The sequence below is a fragment of the Aquarana catesbeiana genome, linkage group LG05 (genome assembly GCF_042186555.1).
Source record: "Aquarana catesbeiana isolate 2022-GZ linkage group LG05, ASM4218655v1, whole genome shotgun sequence".
Classification (NCBI taxonomy): Eukaryota; Metazoa; Chordata; class Amphibia; order Anura; family Ranidae; genus Aquarana; species Aquarana catesbeiana.
Genome location: NC_133328.1, coordinates 50783981 through 50802024, shown reverse-complemented (window position 1 = coordinate 50802024; position 18044 = coordinate 50783981). Strand labels below are relative to the sequence as shown.

The 18044-nt window shown below is 45.4% G+C and overlaps 1 protein-coding gene across 1 annotated transcript in view; it reads right to left on the bottom strand.

Moving 5' to 3' along the window:
• Positions 1-18044, bottom strand: part of LOC141144247 (macrophage mannose receptor 1-like) — a 180252-nt gene that overhangs the window by 94921 nt on the left and 67287 nt on the right. Inside the window, exons 8-9 of the mRNA XM_073629730.1 lie at positions 16794-16951; positions 14655-14768 (exon numbers count right to left, since the gene is read on the bottom strand). Of these exons, the coding sequence (XP_073485831.1) occupies positions 14655-14768; positions 16794-16951 (272 nt within the window). The remainder of the gene's footprint in view (positions 1-14654; positions 14769-16793; positions 16952-18044) is intronic.

The following is an 18044-nucleotide window of genomic DNA, read 5'->3' as shown; positions in this document are numbered from 1 at the left end:
ATGTCTTTGCTCCGTGAGATCCGTGAGACTAATCCTGATGATTTCAGGAACTTTCTCAGGATGACGGACCCCATGTTTCACCATTTGTTGGCTTCGCTGACCCCCTATATTAGCAGGCAGGATACCTGCATGAGGCAAGCCATCACTTCGGAGCAGAGGTTGGTCGCTACCTTGCGGTATTTGGCCACAGGGAGAAGTCTGCAGGATATGAAGTTCTCGACAGGCATCTCCCCCCAGGCTCTGGGGATCATTATCCCAGAGACCTGTTCTGCCATCATCCAGGTCCTGCAGAAGGAGTATATGAAGGTAAGATTTTTATGCTTTAATATCACATTTTATTGTATTGAATGTTTGATAATATATTGTATTTCTTTCCTCATTCCCTAATTACCATGATTGTAATATGCTGTGAATGTCCCCTTTGTCCTCATGCATGCTGGATTTTTATGTAATTATTATTTTATGTCCTTCATACATATTTGCCCTTCAATAACCTCCCCAGCATGGTGTCTCCTGCCCTATATTCACCTCATGTAGTCACTTAACAATGTATTTTATCAGCTCCATAGTAGTGCTTTATCCCAAACACCCCTAAAATGTTTGGAAAATAGGATTTTTTATTACAGCTTACCTGTAAAATCCTTTTCTTTCGACGGACATCACGGGACACAGAGCCACAGTAATTACTGATGGGTTATAGGGTATCACTAGGTATTGGACACTGGTCACACCCTAATCAGGAAGTTCAAACCCCTATATAACCCCTCCCCTTCCAGGGATACCTCAGTTTTGTAGCAAAGCAGTATAGGTGTATTAGAAGAGGGGCGGGACCTCTGTGTCCCGTGATGTCCGTCGAAAGAAAAGGATTTTACAGGTAAGCTGTAATAAAAAATCCTATTTTCTTTTCTCGGACATCACGGGACACAGAGCCACAGTAATTACTGATGGGATGTCCCAAAGCAATGCCAACTGAGGGGGGGGAATCACAACCAAGTAGGGTGCTATCAGACCTGAGGACCTTGTACCGCTGTCTGCAGCACACTACGCCCAAAGGCGATATCCTCATGCCTTCTCACATCCACCTGATAGAATCTGGTGAATGTATGAACTGAAGACCAGGTTGCGGCCTTGCAGATCTGAGCCATAGAGGCCCGGTGATGCACTGCCCAAGAAGCACCAATAGCCCTTGTGGAATGTGCCTTGATCTGAAACGGGGGAACCTTCCGTTTCAAACCGTAAGCTTGAATAATCAACTGTCGAATCCATTTAGAAATGGTCGCTTTTGACGCTGCCTGTCCTCTATTGGGACCCTCCGGCAGCACGAACAAGACATCCGTCTTGCGAATCTGAGCAGTTGCCTCCAGATAGGTCTTGACTGCTCTTACTACATCCAAAGAATGTAATGACCTTTCTTCCGAAGAACAAGGTTCTGGAAAAAAGGAAGGTAGCACAATGTCTTGGTTTAGATGAAAATCTGAAACCACCTTCGGTAAAAAAACTAGGATGAGGGCGCAGTACCACTCTATCCTTGTGTATAGTCAAGTAAGGCTCTTTACAGGGAAGAGCTGCTATTTCTGATACTCTTCTAGCAGAAGAGATAGCTACCAGGAAAATTAGTTTCCTCGTCAGTAAGACCAAAGGAATCTGACGTATTGGTTCAAAAGGTTGTTTTTGTAACACCGATAGAACCAAGTTCAAGTCCCAGGGGTTTAGGGGCGCCTTAACCGGAGGATTAAGACGCATCACCCCCTGTATAAAGTTTCGGATCAGAGAATGCGAAGCAAGCGGCCGTTGAAACAACACTGATAAGGCCGACACCTGGCCCTTGATGGTACTCAAGGCCAGCTTCATCTCTAATCCTAATTGTAGAAAATCCAGAATTCTACCTATGACATATTTCCTGGGATGCCAACCCCTGGATTCACACCAGGATACATAAGCTTTCCAGACACTATGATAAATCATTCTGGAAGCTGGCTTCCTTGCCTTGATCAAGGTAGATATGACAGGACCTGAAAGCCCACGATTTTTCAGAACGTGGGATTCAATAGCCCACCCTTCAAATCTAGCATTTGTGAGGCAGGCTGGAACACCGGACCTTGAGCTAACAGGTCTGGGTGTATCGGTAGGGTCCACCGGGAACCCACCATCATCCCTGCTATTTCTGCTTATCAGGTTCTTCTGGACCAAACGGGGGCCACCAGAAGTGCCGACTTCCCTTCTTGCCTGAGTCTGCGAAGGAGCCGTGGCAGTAGCAGAATGGGAGGGAATGCATAAATCGGTGAGAGCCGATGCCACGGAATCACCAACGCATCCGTCCTGCCTGCAAGAGGATCCCAGGCAACCGGTAGGAAGGATTTCCCCTTCTGTAGGTTTTCGGGTATGAGCCATCAACTGAGGCTCTGACGCATCGCATGCGATAGGTGCATTGGAAAGTTTAATGCCTGCACCTTCCTGTTCCAGGTCAACAGAATACTGTGTTACAACAGTTCTGCTTGGAACTGCGCATAGGGAACTGCTTCGAATGAAGCCACCATCTTCCCCTGCAGCCTTATACAAAGGCGGACAGAAAGACCCTTCTTGGCCCTGACTGTCAGAATCAGCTCCCTTAGAGCAGTGATCTTTGCCTGCAGACACTTCAGTTAAGCAGGAAAACTGGGCACATATAGGCCTGCATCTCTGATGCCTTTTGATATCAGAAATTCTCCTCCCTGCAGGACGGAGATTACTGTCTGAATTGATTCCAAACGAAAGGACTGCATCCTTGGGAATCGTTTCAGATCTCTCAAATCCAAAATGGGTCTGTCGTCCCCATTTGGTTTTCGGACCATAGAAAGATTGGAACAAAGTCTCAATCCTTGATCCTTTGTGGGAACCCCCACAATGACCTCTTGCGACAAAAGTCGCTTTATCGCTAGAAGGAGGGACTGCTTCTCTTCTGGCTTTCTGGGAACACCTGATCTGAGGAAACGAGGAGAGGGACATTCTTGGAACTCCAGTCTGTACCCTAAGGTTACCGTGGAGATCACCCATCTGTCCTGGAAGTCCTTCTGCCAGGGCCCTGAGAGCTGCAGCAGTCTTTCCCCCCACTCGAGCAAGCGGGGCGCCCCTTCATGAAGAGGTCTTAGTGTCTTGCTTAGAAGACCTTTTCCCCCAGGATTTCTTGTGTCCCTGGGGTTGACTCTTGTTTCTTGCCCCATATGGAGGAGACCCTCGTGACTGCCTGGAGGCTGATGCCCCTGGCGCTGGGGAAAGAGTCCGTTTAAAAGAGGGACGCTTACTCTTCTTCTTATCAGGTAAGAGAGTGCTTTTCCCACAGGAGATCATCTTGATATAATTATCCAAGTCCTCTCCAAACAACCTTTCACCACGGAAGGGAAACCCAGCCAGTAGCTTCTTACATGGTGCTTCGGCTGACCAGTTTTTCAACCATAAGATTCTACGTATATGCACCAACCCAAGCAAGAGGCGAGAGGTTTGCACGATAGAATCTCTAATGGCATCAACAGCATAACATAAAGCCGCAGGAAGGTTAGCAAACCCCTGGGCCTGCTGTTCAGGTAATACTTTGATGACCTGTTTAACATGGTCTCTTAAGTATTGACAGACTCCAATCGCTGCTACTGCAGGTTGGGCCACTGATCCTGCTAAAGAGAACACATCTTTCAATAAGAAGTCCATCTTTTTATCCACAGGATCTTTGAGCATCTGAGCGTTGTCTACAGGACAAGTCAGATTACTATTTACAGAGGAAATGGCCGCATCAATGGCCGGTATTCCCCACCTCTTAATAAACTTTTCTTCCATAGGATAAAGTGTAGAAAACTTTTTCGGCGGAAGAAATCGCTTATCTGGGTGATCCCACTCAGAATAAAGCAGCTTTTCAAGTAAATTATGAACAGGAAAAGCATGTGCTGCTTGGAAAGGTTTCAGTGACCCCAAAGCAGAAGAGGTTTCTGTAGTAGTTTCAGGTAGGGACAACTTAAATGTGGAGCGGACCAAACCAGTGAGGATCTGCACTAAGACTTTCTCCTCTTGGGAAGTCGCAGAGGGTCGCTCTCCACCTGAATCCTCCGAAGAGGAATCATCTGTCCCATCCCGATCCTCTGAAAGGGATTCATCTCCTTTATCCCAGAGCTCCTCTGACTGAGGGTCTTGGGAAGCAGAGGAAGGCCTTGTGCGTTTTCTTTCACTGCGTGAAGATGTAATCGCGGCCATTAGCTTTTTCTCTAATCCAGAAATGGTTGAGGAAAAAACTTCTTGTGTAATATACACAGGGGCTGAAGTGCCGGCAGCAGATGTAGCCCCTAACCCCAATGGCTCTCCCTGTCCAGCTGCCCCGGGTCCCTCAGGAGGAGATGGTGTAGCAGACAGGGGGTCCTCAGAACCTGAACGAGACCCCCTAGTGCCTCTGGTTCTTGGGGTGCTTGAACCTCTTCTACCCATAGTGCAAAGCAACAAGGTGTGAGGTATCAAAAGCGAACACTGACTGCTGAGCGATGTAGTCTGGCTAAAAGCCTTGCTACCAAATGCCCAGTCCGGTGTTCTTTAGTAAATGCAGCCTAGGGGAATGCCTGTGTCCCACCTTACATGCGACTGTCAGCTCTGTGTCTCTCCAAAGCTCAGAGCACCTGTACAGTGTGCTTTAAATGGCCATGCTTTCTGGCACTGTGGGCGTCTGGGCACGCTGACGCTGTGCTGACGCCCCGCCCCCCCTTCCCCCACCTCGTTTTTGAAAAACGAGCGCTTCCCGCGCGAGCCGACCCTTTCTGACAAGCCTGAAGGGAGGCTGGGGTTGGGGGAATAAGGAGGAGGCCGGCAGTGATGGGCCCTGCATCGCAATGCGGCTTCGGTGGCGGCGGCGGCAGCGGCTGTGACAGTGCGGTCTCACCCGCCTTACAGCATACCTGAGCCTTTCCCTAGCCTGGGGGGACCATCCCAGCAGAGAAAACCCCCCACCATCTACCTTTGGAGCTGGAGGAAGAGCTAATGCAGCGGACGCTGAGACAGATCAAACATGAAAAGGTTTGTGCTCTTGGCAGCCCCCGGTGGTCACAATAGGCACAGCATGCATTCACCTTAAAGGAGAAAAGCCACTAGAATTAAAATTCTGTGGAATCTCCTCTTACCTTATCCAGGCCGCAGGGTTCAGTTTACACAGACCCAGCCTTCGCCTCTCACGGTGGGCTCCGTTTGTGGAAAAACCGTCAGAGACTGGGGCCCCCATCAGTAGGGGGATCCTTCAGTTCTGGGCCTGTAAAGCACCTCGCCAGAAATTAGGAAGTTTAAAGCCATTTTCTGATCCGCGGGTCCAGCTCTCTAAAAAGAGAAGCGTTACAGGTAAAACCTCGTTTCTTCGGACACGAGCCCGGGTACCATCCAATTCGGCCATGAAAAGACACTTTGAATGGATCCGGTCGCCTGGCTTGCCCCAGTATAGGATCTTAGAATATTCCTTTTGGAGCTTCAGCACAGGACATCTTTACACGTCCAACACCTAAGACACTGGTGTAAAAACTGAGGTATCCCTGGAAGGGGAGGGGTTATATAGGGGGTTGAACTTCCTGATTAGGGTGTGACCAGTGTCCAATACCTAGTGATACCCTATAACCCATCAGTAATTACTGTGGCTCTGTGTCCCGTGATGTCCGAGAAAAGAAATGTTATTTTAGCTTTAAATTCAGGCAGAGTGCCAGAGGCTTTTTTTGTGGTGTCCCCAAATAATTTTTAGTAACCCTCCCTCCCCCAACTTCTAAGTCAGCTGATTCCAATTCTCTATCCTCAATCATCTATCTGCTGACTTTGCCAGACCCATACACACTATACCCACCTCTTTACTGGTCAGATTTATGGATGAATTCCCCAAAGCATGTAGTGCAAGGGCCTGCCTGTATACTTTTCAATGGTACTGTTTAAAGTTTTTGTATCCTATTATTATCTTGATAGGTAATAGCAGAATGTCCAAATGTCCTCAAATGTGTACAGTGTGTATTTATATCTTTGTATTCAGACACTTCTTACCTGTCCAGTGGTCTGCCAATAGCGTAACTAAGGAGGGGCTGTTCCAAGTAATACCCATTATTTAGGCATTCATCTCTCAATGAAGTGAAGAGGGTTACCTGTCCAAGATTCCAACCCCCCTATAATGTTAGAAATGGCCCATGAGAGGGGGGGAGGGGGAATATGATAGGTGTACCTTATACTTTGGTGTTGTTAAATTCCCCTTAATAAATGCTATCTGGAGGTTGCCCCATAATGTTTGTGTCTAATCTGCTTGCCATGTTTCAGAGTAAAAATAGTAATGTTTATTGTTTTTTCCTCAACAGTTTCCTTCCACGCCACAGGAATGGCAGACTGTGGCCTCCCACTTTGCCGAGCGGTGGGACTTTCCTAACTGCGGAGGGGCAATTGATGGGAAACACGTCCACATCATCCCAGCACCCAACTCGGGGTTGTACTATTATAATTACAAGGGGTTTAATAGTATAGTGATGTTGGCGGTGGTGTCGGCTAATTACGACTTCTTGTATGTGGACGTGGGGAAGAATGGCCGGATGTCCGATGGTGGAATCATCGCCCAGACGGAGTTCTACAGGCGTCTCCAGAATGGCAGCTTGGACTTGCCAGCTCCAGAGGACAATGTGGAAGGACTCCCATTTGTGTTCGTTGCTGATGAAGCATTTGCGCTGGGGGACCACCTGATGTGGCCATTCCCAATGAGGACCCTCACCCCGGAACAGAGGGTTTTTAATTACCGGCTGGCCAGAGCCCGAAGAGTGGTGGAGAACACATTTGGAATCCTGGCCAGCCGGTTCCAACTATTTCTGACAGCCATCCATATGGCGGAGTATAAACTGAACCATATTATACTGGCATGCTGTGTTCTCCATAACTTTTTAAGGAAACATTCGGCCAACTATGCTGGCTCAGTTGGGCCTGAGGCCGGAATCCTACATCAAACCACACTGACGCCGCTTGAAAGTGGCCGTCCTGGCTTGCCCTACCTGAGTGCCCGTGATGTCCGGTTACGCTACCTGGAGTTCTTTGCGGGTAGGGGGGCTATCAATATGCCAGCAAATCTGTGAAGCCTTTTTCTAATAAAAAAAAAAAAGACATTCTTGGTGGACATTTACTGCTTGTGTTTGTTTTAGCTGACCCTGACAGAAATGTGTTGAGTCCAGAAAATGTTGTGATTGTGTAACCTTATTATACAAAGCACTGTTGGCTGTTATTTCCTAAATGCAAAAACACATTTCACTACAAGAGCACTTGCAACTGCACGGAACCTGCACTTGTAGTGCAAAGAGGATTTGCCCTTAGGAAATAACCCACATTTTCTCAGAAAACAATTACATCACCCCAAAAGTGTTGTATTGTAGTGTTGACACAATAATCCACACATTCTTGAGTAAGCAACTTTTTTATACCTGCACAATCACATGTGCATTTACCAAAGGTTTTTAAAACAAACCAACATGTTTGTTGTATAACAATTTTTGCAGTAGCATTATCAAAAATAGAAATGTCCATTTCAGATAAAACAGGCCTGGTTAAAACCAACAAGAAAGACAAAAAACTTGAACTTACAAAGTTCACATTAAGTAAAACCTGAAGGCTATATCAGACATCAGCATTTAGGAACTGGGTTTGATATAGCGTTCAGATGGGGGGAAATCACCCCAGGAAAAGCCAAATTTGGAAGATGCACACCAATTTACGAATGTCAACATGTGCTATCTGCCATCAGGAGGGATCAAGGGACGTGTTTTGGGGGAGCAAGCCCTTCCTCAACGCGACTTTATAATTGAGGAAGGGGTTGCACCCCCAAAACGCATCCATTGATCTCCCGTGATGGCAGATAGCACATGTTGGCACACTGTGTGCATCCCCAAAATTTGGCTTTTCAAAACATTGCAAAAAAATTTAAAAGATTGGACCACAATCCAAAAAGTGATTTTGTGGGGTTTTAAATTCGCCCCAAAACATCAATGATGTTATTATTTTTTTTAATAACATCATTGATTTTTTGCTGGATGTTTTGCAGTTCGGCATTACACCCCATGATCTCCCCGATCAGGATCTGGGCACTTTCTGATGTGAAACGTTCTCTATCCCTCACATCACGATCACCTAAAAAGAGAGAAAGAAAAAAAAAACAGGTCTCAAAAATCTGCCACCATCCATCTCTTTTACCTGAGCCTGTGGTCGCAGACACTCACCTGTTGTGGTGCCAATCTCCACCACATCTTCTTCTTCCTCCTGCTCAGCTTGGGTTTGGGGTATTTCACCTTCTTCCAGAGGTGAAGGGTCTCTGGTCTCCTCGGATGAGGGTTGTCCTCCGAGTCTTTTCTCCCCTATGTAAAACAAAAATGGTATAATTAGCACACAGATATTTGATGGCAGAACTAGAAATAGGAAACATTGCTTGGAAGTGGGGTACAATTGTCTATTTTAGCCGAGTTCCAAGATGTATTTTTTTTATTGCCCTTTGTCAAGCTGCAATACTTTACCTGTTTAGTACAAGCTTCACAGATGTAGCCCCCCCTATAGTATACACTGGAGCACCTGTGTGGCCCCCTAATAAAAATGGTGTTCTTGTGTCCCACACTAGTGCTCCAGTGTCCAGTTGTGAAAACAGCTGCTCAGTGTCCTCTCCTTACACAGAATCTAGTTGGCATTTCATTCTAGTAACAAACCCATCTACACAAACAAATATTTGGCATCCAAGTAGGCCCAAAAAAAATGTGGGAAAATGCATATGGCCTAAACAATGGTGTTTTAGAGGCCGAAAGAAAAATGTTTGATACGAACGAATAATGGGCCCATGAACATTAAAGTTGCCCTTTTAAACGTTACAATTAATAAAAGCATATGTAGCAGCACGAACGCAATAAAGACAGAAAGAATAGGAACACAGCACAACTACTTACTTTTTTGCAGCACTCTCCGGATCTTTCGGTACTGCTCTGCCTCTCTTAACTTCAGGTCCGACCACCGCTTCCTGAGCTGATCTTTCGATCTTCGTACCCCGAAATTCCTGTGAAGGCTTTTGATCACTTTCACCATGATCTTGGCCTTTCTGATGTTGGGGTTGGGGTAAGGCCCATACTTCCCGTCATAGTCGGACTTCCTCATGATGTCGACCATCTCCAACATCTCCCCAAAGGACATATTTGTGGCCTTAAAACGTCTCCTTCTGGATCGGGACGTGCCTGGATCCGGGCTTTCCTCCTCCTCGTTGCTATAATTAGCACACACCTGCTCTAACTCCGCCATGTGCTCTTCACCCACTGCGCCGAACGAAAAGGGGCGGGGAATAAACTAGAAAGAACGTCAGGGGCGGGCAGAGTTACACGCATGCGCAGTGTGTATAAAGCGTAACACGCGTGCGTATTACGTACGATCTGTGAGCGGAGGAAGGAGCATTGGATGCGCCGATCGTAAGAACGAAGGTAAGAGACAAACTTGTGCCTATACTGCTTCTACATTGAAGCCTATATTGTAACAAGATTAGGAGAGTTTTGTCTGACATTAGGCTTTGTCTTGTGTTGTGTCTTGCAGTGAACATGGATATCTTACTGAAAGACAATGACTTCATGTCAGTATTCATAGATATCTTAAGGGAGCTGCCCTGTCTGTGGGAGATTAAACACCCCCATTTCAAGAACCAAGCAAAGAGGAAGGCAGCACTGGTGCAATTGTGTGAAATTGTGAAGCAGGTGATCCCCACGGCAGACATCACCTATTTAAAGATTTTCATTGGTGGCCTGAGGAGTACATATCTAAGGGAGCGCAAGAAAGTCCTGGATTCACAGAGATCCGGAGCAGCAGATGACATCTATGTCCCCAGGATGTTGTACTACGACAGGCTGCATTTTCTGGCAGGCCAGACTGAACCCAGGCCATCCCTCTCCAGTCTTCCTTCCACGCTTCCTTCCCCCCTGGCTGAGGCTTCTGACGCCCAACCTGGCCCTTCCAGGCCACATGTGGAGGAGCCCAGATTGAGCCAGGTATAGCATTCCTCTAAATATTTCTGCTTGTCCAATCAATGATGTTAACTAGATGTTAGTTGGGAGTACTAATTTAGGATTGTGATTGATGAAGCAAAAACTAAAACCATGTCCCTTTTTTCATACACAGGGAAGTCTCAGCCAGGAGGTGGCCGGGCCGAGCCGGCTGGCTGATCTGCAGGTCCCTCCACCCCCCCTGAAAAGAGAAAGTGGCAGTAGGAGGAGTGCCCTAGAGGAGGCTACCGGAGGACTCTTTTGGAGGGCTACAGAGGTCCTGGGAGCACGACAGACCGTGGAGGAGGACATTGCTGCCGTCATTGCCTATAAAATGCAGAGGATGGAGGAGGGCCAACAAGTCTTGTGTGAGGCGCTCATATTGGAGGCTCTTAACAAAGGTATGAGGGGCCAAATGACACCTCAGACACACCTTTGCGATGGTCTTCCTCCTCCTCCTGCAGGTCCTTCTACTCGTCCTCCCTCTCCTCCAGGTCCTCCCAGTCCTCCTCCAGGTCCTCCCAGTCCTCCTCCTGCCACATCTCCAACTGCACAGCCACAGCCCGGAAGGAAGCGTGAAAGGAAGACCAGAAAGTGAGGACCCTGGATCCAGTCTGGTCGGCCAAAAAATGCAGCCTCTTGTGGTACCACAGCCTGGGGACACACATGTCATCTGCTGCTATCTGGATCTCTGCGAATTCTGGACCAGACTGCCCTCCCTTACATATGCACTCCTCAGGCCACCAATTTTGATGTTCAAGAATTGATGTCTGCCGTGGGGGTCCCAGGCTTCGCTAATTTCTCATGTTGATCCAGTGTTGCCTTCCTCTTTGTTTGGTTCTGATCCCTTAATAAAGGATTTTTGTTTTGAATTATACTCTCCTATGTGTTTTACTTCAAAAAGGACAGTTTGTTTGTGAGGATTCAGGTACATTTCAAATATACAATGTGAAATGAACAAGGGACACCAACAACAAACAATCTCCTTGAGATTAAATAATAAAAGATATCAATGGTGTTGTGGTAACTTGACACACAAAACACACACAAAAATATTCTGGAGTAAAAATAAAAATAACATTGAATAAAGATCAGCCTTGGAAAAAATCCAAACATTAAATAAAAAAAAAGGCTTAAAATCCCCAAAAAAATAAAATAAAAAAAAAAACATTCTGTCAGATGTGACAACTAATAACAATATATTCAGGGAATCCCAAAAAAAAAACAAAAATAAAACTTTGTGAGAAGTGTGTGTGAATATGAGCAGCAAAACTACTTAATTCTTGTCACATTATAAAGAAGAAGAGAGTGCGCTGTATTAAACCATTTTTAACATTGCAGCGTGACGAAAGTGCTGTATCCATTGCGAACGCTAAGTTTACCAGAACAAGCTGTTCCGTCTTGGAATTTCTTCTGAGCATGCGTGGCACTTTGTGCGTCGGAACAGGCCACACACGGTCGGAATTGACGCGATCGGATTTTGTTGTCGGAAAATTTTATCTCCTGCTCTCCAACTTTGTGTGTCGGAAAATCCGATGGAAAATGTCCGATGGAGCCCACACACGGTCGGAATTTCCGACAACACGCTCCGATCGGACATTTTCCATCGGGGCATTAGTGTGTTTTTTGTAGCAGAAATTAATAAAAGACCTGGTCTTATTTTTGGGGAAACACAGTAGTAAGTTACTGACCTGGAACAGGCATGTAGCCAATCAAGTCTAAAAAGTCAGAGCTTCTGTGTTACATGCTTGATTCAGGTCCATAAGAGTCTATCACCATTTATTGTTGGTAAAATTAAGATGACAGAAAGACAAAGGGTAGCCAATGCGTTTCAGGGGCAAAACAGTCATCAGGGTTTGGATGAAAATTGTAAATGCTTTCTACATGACTTTGCTCCAATATGGTAAAATTAGTGGTATATGTCTAAGGCCTGGTTCACACTATTGCGATTTCAGATGCATTTTTAGTTGCAAAGAATCTTATGACAAGGGAAATCACATTGTTTTCAAAGGTGTCTGTTCACATCAATGCAACTCAGCACTGAACGATTTTGGAAAAGGTTCCTGTACTACTTTGGTGTGAATCCAACATGATTTAGGCCCCATAGAATATACAAACCTTATTAACCCCTTCCTTCCGAGCGTACGCAGATGTGCGTACTCGGCTTTCTGGGGTTATACCGGGATGATGCCCGCAGCTACAGGCATCATCCCAGTACCATTGTTTAGAGCGGGCGATCGGCTATCCGAGTATAACAGCTGCTGCAGCTAAAAGCCACTCGGCTGTTATACCGGAGGAGCGGGAGGGGACGTCCCCCCCTCCCGCCGCCTCCCGCTGCCTCCTGCCGCTCTTACCGGGCCTCCCGTTCGATCGGGAGGCCCGGTGACCAATCGGCTGCCTCCGGCGGCTGGGGGCGGGCTGGAATGAAGCAGTGGGCTGCTTCGTTCCAGCCTCCTAATCGTAAACACGGAAGCGAGGTCATGACGTCACTTCCCGTTTACTCGGCTGCCAATGGCGCCGTTTTTAAAAAAATACACAGTATTCAGAATTGCAGTTTTCGGCGATCTGAATACTTTGAAGTGCAAAGGAGGGATCGGGGGTCTTTTAGACCCCCGATCCCTCCATAAAGAGTACCTGTCACCACCTATTACTGTCACAAGGGATGTTTACATTCCTTGTGACAGCAATAAAAGTCATCAAAATTTTTTTATTTTTTTTTTAAACACAATTTATAAATATATAATTAAATAAAATAAATAAGAAAAAAAAAATTTAAAGCGCCCCCGTCCCCGTGAGCTCGCACAGCAAAGAAAACGCATACGGAAGTCGCGCCCGCATATGTAAACGGTGTTCAAATCACACATGTGAGGTATTGCCGCGATCGTCAGAGCGAGAGCAATAATTCTAGCACTAGACCTCCTCTGTAACTCTAACCTGGTAACCGTAAAAAAAATTTAAAGCGTCGCCTATGGAAGTTCTTAGGTATTGTAGTTTGTCGCCATTCCACGAGTGCGTGCAATTATAAAGCATGACATGTTTGATATCTATTTACTCGGCGTAACATCATCTTTCATATTATACAAAAAAATTGGGGTAACTTTACTGTTTGGATTTTTTAAAATTCATTTCCCTTTTCCCAAAAATTTGCGTTTAAAACACCGCTGCACAAATACCGTGTGATATAAAATATTGCAACAATTTCCATTTTATTCTCTAGATTCTCTGCTAAAAAATATATATATATATATTGTTTGGGGATTCTAAGTAATTTTCTAGCAAAAAATACGGATTTTAACTTGTAAACACCAAATTTCAAAAATAGGCTTAGTCATGAAAGGGTTAAAGTTGCATCCAAGTAGCATTATATAATTTCACTGAGCCCCGTTCACACCGGTGCGACTTGTCATTGACAGTTCAAAATCGCATGACATGTTGCACCCTATTTGTGCCTATGAAACCGTTCAAATCAGTGCAACTCCAAATTGCACCAATTCGAAAAAGTTCCTGCACTATTTTTGGCTATTTCATGTGCAACTTGCATTGACATTTGTGCATGAAATTGCACAGATGTCAGCAACCTGGACATAAAACATCACTGACCAGCTTTAGCGCTGAAGTAGTGCGATTTCAAAGTTGCATTCAGTGTGAACGAGGGACGAAAATCAAATTGCAGCAGTGTGAACCTAGCCTTATTGTCCTTCCAGGCTCCTTTTAGCTGATTGTTTTATTATTATTTCTATTAAACATTTTTGTTACTCTTTTTTGTGTTTGTTTCTAATTCCCCCACCCAAAATCGTGGCTACAAGGTTTCTGCATTGTACAATCTTGTCTGTTTAGCACTAGGAATTCTTTATTTGATTTTGGTTTACTTTGCAGTCCCTTCTTCCTCTGTTTTCTTCACATAGCCTGGTTCAGGGCCAGTTCACACCAGAAACGTACTGCACTTGCAATCTGCAGTAGCGGTTGATAATTTAGCAACATCCCAAACACAGGTCACAAACGCACTGCGTATGCCTGCAACAAATTGCATGGTATAGTAGCACCATGCAATCCGGTTTCTGTCCATTTTGAAAGTAGTGCATGCATTTATTCATGGTGTGAACTGGCCCTATCACTAGATGCTTTCCAGTGTTTTTTTCGTGTTTTTGAGCTGCATCCAGGCTGCATGCACAGTCTTTGCCATGTATTTCAATGGCCCTAGATCACACCAGTGTGGTCAGTTCCAGTGCTTTCAACAAAAGTGGAACATGCTGCATTTTTATTGTCTGGAATGCATCAAAAAGTGTGTAACTGCACCGGAATGCACATTATCCTAATGAAAATAAGGATTTTTCAATTGTCAAAAAAAGAGAAATAAAAATGAACTGGATTGCGAAAACACTACCTATGCAAAAACACCTCCAAAAGACTAAAATTGTGGTGTGAACAAGCAATCAGGATCTTTTAGAAACTGTTTGATACATTTATGGAATGATCCTGTGCCCTTTGCCATGCCTATTTATGCCATCAGGTCTACCTTCTGATCTGGTCATCAGTCATGCTACTGGCTGCAGGATCAATAACCCCCCCTCCAATTTTTGCATTACTCATTTCATTGCTGACCAGCGTTCTAATAGCACCAATATCTTAAAGTACAATGTATTGCAGTACCTTACTGCAGCCTGGCTCAATAAGCGGCCTTAGCTCATGATCGTTTGGCAAAGGTTTCCTCTTGCAAAGATAAGGGAACTTCTTCTCACACATCTTATCTGCCAAATTACCTTCCTAAATAGAAAGGAAAAAAATTATTTCAAAAAGAAAAAGTTCCTAATGACAGAAAAGTACACTAAATATGGAAGTTACATGGTCAGAAAGATGGACAACCAGCATAAGTATGTTGATTTGTCTGAAGGGAGAAGGTATTTATTTTATTTTTATTTATTTATTTATGGTACTTATATAGCGCCGTCAATTTTACATATACATTGTACATTCACATCAGTCCCTACCCCCAAGGAGCTTACAATCTAAGGTCCCCAACTCACATTCATACATACTAGGGACAATTTAGACAGGATCCAATTAACCTACCAGCATGTCTTTGGAGTGTGGGAGGAACCGGAGCACCCGGAAGAAACCCACGCAGGCATAGGGAGAACATGCAAACTCCAAGCGAAGGTACAGCCAAAGCTCATTCTGCACTCCTGCGACCTGTTTTCAGCAGACAGTGGGCTGAAGCCTGCTGTCGGCTGACGTCAAAGAGAGCCGGTCCAGGCTCAGGAAAGATCGCGACTATATGGTCAGGATCCGCCCATGTGCCTGGAGCTGCACCTGGCTCAGCCTATCAGCAAGCTGCTGAGAGCCTGATCCGGCTGCTCCCGCCCCCTTCACAGCCCAGCACTCCAGTGAGTTTGGGGGGGGGGGGGGACAGAGCAGGGAGCCAGCCAGCTCTCTGCTCATGGAGCTCTGAGAGCTGAGCGTTCAGCGGTGTTTGATCGCTCGGTTCCCAGTGTTAGAGCCAGCAGGGGACAGATGAGGCATCGGCACATAGTGATTAGGGTGTGGCAAGGCCTGCCTATGCCAGCAGTCAATCCATGGCTGGGACCTGGTGATCGGCATGTGCTGTGCATAGAGGGGGGGGGGGTTGCACGCACCCCCTACATGGAAATGCAGAATCACATATATATCTGTAATTTTGCGCAGAGCGGCTAATCTGTAGCAGTAAAGCTACATGGGCCGGTCATTAGGTAGTTAAAGTCGTTGTTAACCTAACAATGTAACTTTACATTTTTCTCTCAGTTTTTCACTGTAATGTCTCCTTGTAACTGTTCTTTATAAAAATAATGCTGTATATAACTTGTTTACAGAGTGCTGATCTGCGCTCAATGACCCGCCGCCTATCTCCTCTCTCAGCCCGACAGATGTAGTGGGCGGGGCCGGGGATCCCCTGCTGACATCAGTCAGGAGGGGAGGAGGAGAGGAGGAGAGAGGCGGCCCCTCCCGCTACATCTGTCGCGTCGAGATAGGCGATAGGCAGCAGTTCAATGAGAGCAGATCAGCGCTCTGTAAACAAGTTATATACAGCATTATTTTTATACAGCACAGTCACAGGGGGCCATAAAAACAGAGATTGTATTACAAAGAGAACAGTAATTTGAGCAGCAGGACGTGAGGGGGCGACGCGGACAGGGAGCTGACAGGCAGAGAGGGGAGGGGGGAGAGGACAAAGTAGAGATAAAGAGCAGGCTGCGGCTGACAGAGGCACGTACGCTGACAACGGTGTCAGGGCTCAGCAGCCCTGATATTTCGTGGTCAACGTATAGGGGGAACGATAAAAATTGGCAGGATCAGCCAGGTATTGCAGGTGATACAGGGGGCCAAATTACATGCACAAGCACTGTGCTGTATAGCATGCTTTATAGGAACAGTATCTTTTTGTTTTTTTTTGGGTTAACAAATGCTTTTAAGAGATTATAACAGCACAATGTTATAGTGTCTGGCACTGCTGCCTGGCAGCGCCGGGGTCACTAGTTCAAAATGCAGATTCAACACTACTAGCACAGAGTTGGCATTTTCTCTCTGTGCCTGCGTGGGTTTCCTCCGGGTACTCCGGTTTCCTCCCACACTCCAAAGACATACTGATAGGTTAATTGTCTCCTTTCCAAATTGGCCCTAGCATGTATGAATGTGAGTTAGGGATCTTAGATTGCAGGGACTGATGTGACTGTACAAAATATATATATATACATGTAAATGGTTGGTGCTATAAAAAATGCAATATATATTCATAATGCCCGGGGTATGACATACCTTGGTGTTTAAAGCCACACAGTCCTCTTGTTTGTTAGTGAGGTGAGAAGGTTCTCCTCTCTGCCACACTGTATGATGCACGGGGGTGTCATCACTCCACTCAAAAAACAGCTGCGTCTTCAAGTCGTTCAGTCCGATCCAAACAAACTCTGCGCCTTCTGCAAGAGAGAAATCAGGGAGTTTGGTAATTTCTAACAACCTAATGCATCATTAGCAATGTAGAAGCTGAAATATGACCAGAACCACTTGCTGGTCCAGAGAAACGGCCACCATTTGTTAAAGGAACTTATCTAATGTCGCGTACACACGAGCGGAATGTCCGACAGAAAAAGTCCGATGGGAGATTTTCATCGTATATTCCGACCGTGTGTATGCCCCATCGGACTTTTTTACGTCGAAAATTCTGACGGACCTAGAAAGAGAACATGTTCTAAATTTTTCCGATGGAACCAATTCCTAATCGGGAAAACCGATCGTCTGTATGCTGTTCCGAGGTACCAAAAATGACGCATGCTCTGAAGCAAGTACGAAACAGAAGCTATTGGCAACTGGCTATTGATCTTCCATTTTCTAGTTCAGTCGTACGTGTTGTACGTCACCGCGTTCTGGGCGGTCGGAATTTGGTGTGACCGTGTGTATGCAAGACAGCTTGAGCGGAATTCCGTCGGAACTCCATTGGAAAAACCGTCAGAGTTTATTCCTACGGGAAAACCGGTCGTTTGTACAGGGCAGAAGTCTCCAATTACAAGCAGAACTCCAAGCATTGGAGGGAGTTTTCCCTGTGTGATTAATGGTGGAGCAGAGACACTCATTTCACAGAAAATTTTATCAACTATTTGAAGATGCCACATTTTGTCATTTCATTTAATGCAGAGTAATTAAAGAACATAGATACACTGGGTAATAGTTGGACATTTATTTGCACTTAATTTTCAGCATAAGGGACAATATATTTTTGAGTTAAAACATTTTTTTCTGGTTGTTGAACATTACATTGTGAGAATTGAATGAGTTTGCATTACAGTAGAGGCATATAAATATTCACTTCCAGACAAGGCCTTTTCTGGCACTTTTTGTTTACGTAACAATCAGTATTTTTTTGCTGGAAAATTACTTAGAACCCCTTAAACATTGTATTGTTTTTAAAGCAGAGGCCATAGAGAATAAAATGACAGTCATTGCAATTTTTTATGTCATATTGTATTTGCGCAGAGGTTTTTCAAGTGCAATTTTTTTTGGAAAAAATACACT